The 10,586-nt window shown below is 34.6% G+C and overlaps 1 protein-coding gene across 1 annotated transcript; it reads left to right on the top strand.

The window, feature by feature from the left end:
• Nucleotides 1-6,381: 6,381 nt before the first annotated feature.
• On the top strand, nt 6,382-8,154 carry LOC127095952 (cytochrome P450 94C1). Its single transcript, XM_051034590.1, has one exon. It carries the CDS (start codon nt 6,468-6,470, stop codon nt 8,031-8,033), a length of 1,566 nt encoding a protein of 521 aa, XP_050890547.1. The 5' UTR covers nt 6,382-6,467; the 3' UTR covers nt 8,034-8,154.
• The last annotated feature ends 2,432 nt before the right edge of the window (nt 8,155-10,586 follow it).

The following is a 10,586-nucleotide window of genomic DNA, read 5'->3' as shown; positions in this document are numbered from 1 at the left end:
CTGTAAAATATTCATTACTTATACTAAATATTTAAATTAGAGAAAAAAATTATAAAAGTATCAATAAGGATATCAATGGGATGGGGTAAGGGTGGGGCGGGTAGGACACTTCTCTGACCTAGTTCCCGCCATCAAGTTTATTTTCTGCCCCATTCGCGATCCCCATAACAAAAGAGTTTTTATCACCATCCATATTTCCTCTAAATCTTACAAATATCTATTAGCATTTAACTTTTTAAATCTAAATTTTCCATCAAAATAAAAACAAACACTAATATTTTACATTTTTTTTATACTAAAAAAACAGTAGTGAGACATGTACTAATAATATTTCTTCATAAGTGATAATATATCTAGAAAGTTATAAAATTCAACAAAGTAAATTATAACACTTCTTCTTAAGTAATAGTTATTAGAATTAATTCATATTTTTAAAATTTTATAGATAGAGTTTGTTAAATGATAGTTTAGTATTTTTTATAAAGTCCTATTTGTATTTAAGCAAGTGAGTGGTGTAAACAGATTGTATCTTTAATTCCTTTTTGTAGTTTGCAGTAGTGTGTGTGCGCACCAATTTTCTAACCATTTTAAGAGTAGTGGAAGTTTGTTATTATTCTCTCTTCTCTTTCTTGTTCATTATTTATCTTTATCACCTTGTGTACCAACAATTGGTATCAGAGCTCCCGTTCAGATCCACAGGGAAACACCACGGGAACACGAGTGAAACGGTGAGGCGTTGTGTGATTGATTTCTGTTTGGAGAATTCGTGTTAAATTTCTGATCAAAATAGTAACAGAATCACATATCTTGATTATGCGGGATTGAGAAACATTGTGTTTAAGGGAGATTTGAGTGTATTGTACAAGGTTGAAGATGAACAAAAATAATTTGAGCACCAAGCTTCCAGTGTTCGATGGCAAGAATTACAATAGTTGGATGATTCAGATGCGTGTGTTGTTTGGAGCTCAAGATGTTCTCGATCTCATCAAAGACAATTACATTCAGGATGCACTTCTAGAAAATGCAAGGGATGCTCAGAGAAATGCCCAATGTGATCTGAGGAAGAAGGATCAAAAGACGTTGTTCTACATCAGTCAGTGTGTGGATGTGAACGTGTTTGAGAAAATCGCTAATTCGACGACGGCGAAGGCTGCGTTGGACACACTGGTGCGGTGCTACGACGGTGATGCATCAGTGAAGAAGGTGGAGCTTTAGTCTCTACGTAAGCAGTATGAGAATATCAACATGAAGAACAATGAAAAGGTACATGACTACATCTCCAGAGTGATTTTGATCACAAATGAGATGAAGTCGTATGGAGAAACTCTTTTAGAAGAAAGTATCATTGAGAATATACTTAGGTCTCTTACTCCTCAGTTTGATTACATCGTTGTAGCAATTAAACATTCTAAGGATCTGAGCGCCATGAGAATATAAGAGTTGCAAAGAAGTCTAGAGGCGTAAGAGTTGCGTTGAACTAAGAAAACCTCTGAGAGAGAGGTAAAACGGGCTCTGAAAGCTTCTTTTGGCAAGAAAGATTAGAAGCAGTCTTGGTCAGAAGCCAAGAAAAGATATGGTAGATCTCAAAAGTCAGAAACCTCAACATCTGGGAGTCAGAAGGGAAAGGAGAAGTATGACAAGAGAAAAGTTTAATGTTACTGTTGTAAAAAGTTTAGCCACTTCGCTGCAGATTGTTGATCAAACAAGGAGAAGAAATCAGAAGAAGTGAATATATCCAGAAGTTTTGATGATGAACGTGTGCTATTAATGGCTTCTGATTCTGATAGCGTGTCTCTAGAAGATTGGTGGTATATGGACCTTGGTTGTTCAAACCATCTTACTGGAAATAAGAAATGACTGGTTGATTTTGACTCTGGGAAGAGGACCAAGATCAGATGTGTTGATGATAAGTATCTAAATACTGAAGGAATGTGGAACGTTAGAGTGATTATGAATAATGGAAAATCTTCGTTAGTTCAGAACGTTTGTTATGTTCCTGGCATAAAGAGCAATTTGATGAGTGTAGGTCAATTAATTGAAAAGGGATTCTCAGTTACCATGAAGGACAATCTTTTGAAGTTGTATAACTGTAATCAGAAGCTAATTATAGAGTCAGAACAGGGAAGGAATAAAACATTCAAGGTGAATGTTAAAATTGCAGACTCTGAATGCCTTAGCGCAACAAGTATTGTGAAAGAAAGTGAGTTGTGGAACAAAAGATTTGGTCATTTGAACTTCAAAAGCTTAGGGCATCTGAATTCAAAGAAACGGGTACGTGGAATTCCTACAATAAAGAAACCAGAAAAGTCATGCAATGTGTGTAGGAGAGGGAAGCAACCAAGACTGCCATTTACATCAAAAGTAGCTCCAAGAGCAAAACATGCTTTGACAGTAGTGCATTCTGATGTGTGTGGACCATTTATAGAACCTTCAATGGGAGGGAATAAATACTATGTGTCATTTATGGATGAGTTCATAAGAATGACATGGGTATCCCTTATAAAGTTCAAACACGAGGTGTTTGCTGAATTTAAGAAATTCAAAATCAAGGCTAAGAAACAGAGTGGTCAGACTTTGAAGATTCTCAGAACTGATGGTGGAGGTGAGTATAACTTTACATAGTTCAAGAATATCTGTGAGCAGAATGGAATTGAGCATGAAGTGACTGCTCCATATACTCCTCAACACAATGGTCTTCCTGAAAGGAGAAACCGAACTTTGCTTGATATGGGAATGAGCAGGCTAAAGGAGAAGAAGCTTCCTAACACTTTGTGGGGAGAAGTTGTTGTGACTATAACATATGTGATAAACAAGTGTCCAACCAAGAAGCTGAAGGAAATTATTCCTTTTGAGAGGTGAACTGGAGATAAGCAAAGTGTGAGTCATTTCAAAGTATTTGTTCTGTTTGTTATAAACATGTTCCAAATGCTACTAGAAAGAAGTTGGATGATAAAAGCAAGGTGATGTTACTGGTGGGATATCACAATACATGTGCTTATAAGATTTATCGCCCATTCACTAATAAGGTTGAAATCAACATAAATAATGTTGTGAAAGAGTCAAAAGTATGGGATTGGAGCAAGTCTCAATCCAACTCCGGTGCATAGTTAACTTCTGGAAATATTGATTTTGATTCTGAAGATGATTCAGAGCCTGAAAATGATTCTGAGAGTGAGTCAGATTAGAAGGTGAGATTGATTATGAGGAAGAATCTGATTCAGATTCAGATTCTGGTGATCCAGATTCTAATGGTGATTCATATTCTAGTGGTAGTCTAGATTCTAGGAATATTCCAGATTCTGAAGGTGGTCGTGCTTCTGAAGTCGGTACTTCTGGAGTTCCAACATATGATAATGTTCTAGAATAAAAAGGTTATGAACAAGTTTAGAGGCCACAAAGAATCATAAACATTCCGAGAAGGTTTTCAGAGTTTGACATGCTACAAGATACTGAAGTAGATTCTGAATGGGAAGTTATTCAATGTTCCATATTAGTAGACTATGAACCCGTGAGTACGAAAGAAGCTCTCAAGCAGAAAGTCTGGCTGAAGGACATGAAAGAAGAACTTGATGATATAAAGAGAAACAAGACTCGGAAGCTGACAGAACTTCCAAAGAATAAGAAAGCTATCAACGTGAGATGGGTTTATAAGGTGAAGCTAAATCCATATGGATCAATTGGCAAACACAAAGCAAGATTAGTTGTGAGAGGTTTTCTGCAGAAACTTGGGTTAGATTACTTTGAAGTGTTTGTGTCTGTAGCAAGACATGAAATAATCAAACTGGTGATTGCAGTAGTTGCTAACAGGAATTGGCCTTTAATGCATTTAGACGTGAAATCTTCATTTCTAAACAATCAATTAGAAGAAGAGGTTTATGTGTTACAACCTCCTGGATTTGAGAAAAAGAATCAGGAAGGGATGGTGTACAAGTTACACAAAGCCTTGTATGGACTGAAGCAAGCCCCTAGAGCTTGGAATTTGAAAATTGATTCATTTTTCAAGAAGCAGGGATTTCAGAAATGTGAGATGGAGCATGGTGTCTATGTTCAACATACTTCTGAAGGAAATATGATTATGGTGTATCTGTATGTTGATGACATATTAATAATAGAAAGTTGTGAACATGAGATAACTAAGTTCAAGAAGAAGCCGATGAATGAGTTTGAGATGACTGATCTAGGAAATATAGTTTTTTTTCTAGGGGTGGAGATTATGTACTCTGAGAAAGGCATAATTTTACATCAACTGACATATGATCTTGAGCTTCTGAAGAAATTTGAGCTGCTAAATTTGTAAAGTTCCTATCACACCTGTTGATACAAATCAGAAATTGGATTCTGATTCAGATGGTGATGATGTGGATGTGATAACGTTCAAGTAGTTGGTAGGATCTTTGAGGTATTTGTGTAATACCAGACCAGATATTTGCTATGTAGTTGGAATGATGAGTAGGTTTATGAGTAAATCGAAGTGGTCTCATTGCCAAGTTGCTGTCAGAATAATGAGGTATATAAAGGGAACTCTGAAGTATAGAGTTTTGTTCCATTCTAGTGCTGAAACTGACTTAGAACTTCTGAGTTACTTAGATTTGATTGGCATGGAGATAAAGTTGACATAAGAAGTACTTCTGGGTACTTGTTTAAGTTTCCGGAAAGTCCTATTTCTTCGTGTTCCAAGAAGCAACCAATTGTTCCTTTGTCAACATGTGAAGCAGAATATATTGCAGGTGTTGTGACTGCATGTGAAGCTGTATGGCTTCTAAATTTACTGCAGGGTCTGAAGATCAAAGTAAACAAGCCTCTAAAGTTGATGATTGATAACAAGTCTGCAATCAATCTTGCCAAGAACCAGTGCTACATGGGAGAAGCAAGCATAATGGACTAAGTATCACTTTCTGAGAAATTAGGTTCAGAATGGAGTGCTAGAAGTTGTGCATTGTAGCATTTAGAAGTAGCTGGCAAATGTTCTAACGAAGGCGATCAAGACTGATCAATTTCTCCGCTTGAGGGATGAAATTGGTGTTGTTAGTTTTGGTTAAGATGAATATGAATTAAGGGATGATATTAGAATTAATTCATATTTTCAAAAACTTGTACATAAAGTTTGTTAGAAGGTATTTTAGTATTTCTCATTAAGTCCCACTTGTATTTAAGCAAGTGAGTGGTGTGAACAAATTGTATCTTTAATTCCTTTTTGCAGTCTGTAGTAGTGTGTGTGCACCCATTTTGTAACCATTTTAAGAGTAGTGGAAGTTTGTTATTATTCTCTCTTCTCTCTCTCTCTTGTTCATTGTTCATCTTTATCACCCTGTGCAACAACAATAGTATGTCTAAAAAACTATAAATTAAAATACTTCTCCACAGCAACAAAATATATAAAAGAAAGGAACACTTCGGTTTTTTAGCTCTCTCTCTCTCTCTCTCTCTCTCTCTCTCTCTCTCTCTCTCTCTCTCTCTCTCTCTCTCTCTCTCTCTCTCTCTCTCTCTCTCTCTCTCTCTCTCTCTCTCTCTCTCTCTCTCTCTCTCTCTCTCTCTCTCTCTCTCTCTCTCTCTCTCTCTCTCTCTCTCTCACACACACACATTTTTATTCTTTTTAAAGATAAGATATAAAAGAAAAGGAAAAAAACCAAAAAATTATATATTTAATTAAATTTATTGAAATAAATAATTCAGACGAAGATCCTGCAAGATAAAAGATGTATTCTTTGCTTCTATCCCTGAAGTGTCTCGGAGGGGATTTTATTTTTCCATCTCCTTCTTTGCAAGAAAAATTCTCTATCATAAAGACCCCTAATAAAAAAATTACTTTTAAAAATCTCTTCTAACAAATACACATCCTAAATGTAAAACTTTTTAAATCTATCACTTAACTTAGTGACAAAGTTGTGAGAGATTTTCACTTTTCTTTACTAGTTTTTATAGCTAATTGTTTTCCGTAATTATTGATATACGAGTTAATTTTTGTCCCATAGAGAATAAATAAATATGAATTCCAAATGGATATTGTCTTAAATGCAAATTGAATTATATTAATTTTAAAAAATATTACAAGTAGTATCAATTAGAGAAGTAGAGATGTTCATTCCATATAAGATATACACTTCAATAGGATTATAAAAAAATGAAATATTAATCTTAATTATATTGATATGGGAAAAAAAATAGTGATATGTAAACAAGAATATAAAGTAAATTTTTTTTTATCAATATGTTACTTTTTTTTTCAAAATTAATTGATTAATACTATATTGAGTGTGCTATTTATGTAAAAACCATCTAATCAATTACACGAATATTAATGTGTATATATCCAAAATGCCCCCCACTTTGTCTTGTTTCCTTCTAGACCGACCCTAAATGCATATATCTCTCTCTCCCTCCCTACTCCACTTCATATATATTTGTAATCCATATCCATTTACTATAGTAGTTTTTCTCTTCTCTTCTTTATCTTTAATTTTCCATCAATGGATCAACTTGAACCTTTATCCACCAATAATTCTCTAGTTTTTTCACTCATCACCTCCTTGATCATTACTTCAATCCTAATCATTTTTTTCACTAGTATTTTCCCATATCTCACATCATGTTTCCACAAACTCTTTAGTACTAGTCTCTTTTGTAGTTGTGAAATTTGCCAAGCTTATCTAACATCAAGTTGGTCAAAAGATTTCAACAATCTTTGTGATTGGTATTCTCATCTCCTACAAAAATCACCAACAAAAACCATTCACATACATGTGTTAAGAAACACAATAACCGCAAATTGTGAAAACCTTGAGTACATACTCAAAACAAACTTCGAAAACTACCCAAAAGGAAAACCTTTCTCATCAATCCTTGGTGATTTTCTTGGCCGTGGCATCTTCAACGTGGATGGTGAACTATGGAAGTTTCAAAAGAAGATGGCAAGCTTAGAACTCAACAAAAACTCCATAAGATCCTTTGCTTTTGAAGTTGTCAACAACGAAATCCATCACCGTCTCATCCCTCTACTCAAAAACCAAAACGAGGTAGCTTTGGATTTGCAAGACGTTTTCAAGAGATTCTCTTTCGATAGTATCTGTAGATTTTCCTTCGGTTTAGACCCTATGTGTTTAGAAAAATCACTACCCATGTCGGATTTCGCTCTTTCTTTCGATCTAGCATCAAAACTATCGGCAGAAAGAGCCATGGTTGTGTCTCCACTAATATGGAAAATCAAAAGATTCTTCAACATGGGTAGTGAGAAAGAGTTGAAAAAAAGCATCAATATCATTAACATGTTAGCCAAAGTTGTTATAAACCAAAAAAGAAAAATGGGTTTTTCCAATCATCAAGATTTGTTATCAAGATTCATGAGTACAACAATTCACGACGACATGTTTCTCAGAGACATAGTCATAAGTTTCTTATTAGCCGGTCGTGACACCGTAGCGTCATCGCTCACAAGTTTCTTTTGGTTATTAGCGAAAAACCGTGAAGTCGAGTCAGAGATTTTGTCAGAAGCTGAACGAGTAATAGGAGTAGGAAACAACTTTGGAGTAACGAATTTCGAGCAACTTAGCAAGTTACATTATTTACAAGCTGCAGCATATGAGAGTATGAGACTTTATCCACCGATTCAATTTGACTCAAAGTTTTGTTTGGTGGATGATGTTTTACCAGACGGTACGAGAGTGAAAAGTGGAACTAGGGTTACTTATCATCCTTATGCAATGGGTAGGTTGGAGGAATTATGGGGTGAAGATTGTTTGGAGTTTAAGCCTCAAAGGTGGTTGAAAGATGGTGTGTTTCAACCTACAAATCAGTTCAAGTATCCTATTTTTCAAGCTGGGTTGAGGGTTTGTATTGGTAAAGAAATGGCTTTGATGGAACTTAAAAGTGTGGCAATTTCTTTGCTTAGAAAGTTTCGTTTTGAGTTGGAGGAAACATCATCAACAACAACAACGTTGGGTTGTGATAATCCTAGATTCTCTCCTGGTCTTACTGCCACTTTTGCTTTTGGTCTACCTGTGTTTGTTCGTGAAAGAGGAACCGATTGTGAAGCATAGTACTATGTATCTATGTGTATGAAGCTTGTCCTTGTCGAAAATGTATACGTAGTATTTTTTAGAATTCGAGACTAAATTATGATTTTCTATTTTAAAATATTGATTTACAAGTTTACAACTCCCTAGGTCCCGTATTAAGATTCGAGATTGGGGATGCTTTGTTTATATCATATGATTTTCTATTTTAAAATATCAAATGTATAGTAATATATATTATTATTATTTACTATATCTAATTTCACAAAGCTACTACTTTAGAATATTTTGATGGTTATTTTCTAAAAATACTTGTTTTGTGTTTATACACTATTTATTATTATTATTTATCATATCTAATTTCACAAAGCTACAACTTTAGAGTATTTTGATGGTTATTTTCTAAAAATACTTGTTATGTGATAATAGTTGTCTTGAATACATTAAGAACTTTGATTTGTGACACAGAGAACATTAAGAGTTGTTATGTGAAGTTACAAGATGAGTTATAAGGTTAAGATTATGAAGTCAAGAGGGGTGGGCGAGTGGACAACGATAATTAAATATGATCGAAAACTTAAAGCCGAAAGCAAGATCGAATGAGGCGCGTCAAATGAGAGTAGTAGAAGAGCGCACGAGTTCAATAAAATCACTTCATTTTACTTCACAGAGATCTCTAACAACTTTGGAGAAAAAAAGATGTATTTCATATTCAAGGAATAGATCTCTAACAACTTTGGAGAAAAAGAGATGTATTTCATATTCAAGGAATATGGAGAGATAGAGGAGGCGGTGATCCCTCCAAAGAGGGAAGTAAACAAATTTTTAGGTTCAATAATGTTTAAGATCACGAAATCTTGGCCATTAGATTAGACAACATCGTCTTTGGGAGTAAGAAAATTTATGCCAACATACCAAAATTTCAAGGGGAAACTACGTACCGAAGGGAGTAATCCGTGGAAGGAACCAAATCAACCAACAAAGGTCGAGTGAGGAGTTTTGTCAGACTTCAAAAATAAATAAGCAACCACAAGATCACAAGCCATAATATACAAGGGAGGACATAAGTCATATGCACAAGTTGTGAGGAATAATCATAATCAGAGGAAAGCCAATGGTAGACAAACAAATGTCGACAACAAAGTTCCTTTCACACAACTTGAATACAATATTGAAGAAGATGATTTATCAAGATTCAAGAAGGCATATATAAGACTGGTAGAGGACCCGAGTATGTCATACAACATACAAGAAGCATGTCATACTGAGGGTTACTTCTCAATAAAAGTCAACTCTCTTAGAGCTAATTTATGTTTGTTAGAGGAAGGAAAAAAAGGATAATTAAAGACATTAGTGGAAGAAGGGAGAGATTGGTTAGGAAAATTATTTGTAGAGTTACGGGAATGGCGACCGAAAAACATAGACAACGAAAGATTAAATTGGATTAGATGTTATTAGGTTCCTTATCATACATGGTCCCATAAATATTTTGAATTCATAACATTTTTTGTGGTAGTATATGTATGCTTAGATGAAGTCATAACATTTTTTGTGGTAGTATATGTATGCTTAGATGAAGAGACAAACAAATAATCCAAAATGGACGTGGTGAGGATATTAGTCAGGACAAAATATATTTTGGTCCTCAATGAAACATTTAAAGTGGAAATAAACAAGGATGTATTCAGGGTTATGATCATTGAGAACTCTCAAGGTCTGATGAGGATTACAATTCCAAAAGTCAAGGATAACGGGCCCTCAAGAAGAGGGGATGGAACTGAAAAGAAGAAAATAAAAAATATATGTAACCATCAATAATTTGGCAGGCTTAAACACATTGAAATGCACAAATCATGAAAGATTCAAATCAAAAGAAGTGTCATCTCAATAATCTGACAAACCATGTGAAGGAATCAAACATTCTTACTATGTTGCACTTATTCCACCAAAAGTTAAATCTACCCAAACTTTTATGCCCTAATTGAAAACCATTCATTCACAATCTTATTCAAAAGAAAAAAAAGACCAATACTCATGAGGATCAATATTATGTTGTGAGTCGACAACAAACTCGAAAGTAATAAAAGGAAATAAGAATTTTTGGGAAAGCATGGAGAAAGATGTAATGGGAAAGTTTGGAATGAAATCAAGACAAAAGAGGGAGAGGAAGTCTATGAGGAAGAAATTATAGGAATTTAACTTGGAGATCAAGAAGGAAAGAGAATAAGTGAGGGAAAAAATAAAAGTAATGAATAATGATATATTTGTTAGACTTTGGAGAAATAAGGAGGCCAATTGGTCTAATAAAGGATTTTAGAGTATGTCATGGGGTATACTAATCACATGGAGGCTAGGATTAATCTTTCCACAATTCAGTTTCATGAGAGAAGGATTCATAGGAGTATGTGTAGATTGGAAAGGAAATGTATGTTACTTTGTTAATATATCATCTTCATGTATCATTGAGAGGAAGAGAAGAATGCGGGTAGAACTATTGAATCTCCAAGAAAAATGGGATACGGGGAAGGATGTATAAGTGAGAATTTAACTCAGTTATAAATATAAAGGAAAGGAAAG

This window comes from Lathyrus oleraceus, chromosome 6 (assembly GCF_024323335.1).
Source record: "Lathyrus oleraceus cultivar Zhongwan6 chromosome 6, CAAS_Psat_ZW6_1.0, whole genome shotgun sequence".
Lineage (NCBI taxonomy): Eukaryota > Viridiplantae > Streptophyta > Magnoliopsida > Fabales > Fabaceae > Lathyrus > Lathyrus oleraceus.
This window is presented reverse-complemented; position numbering and strand designations above follow the sequence as displayed.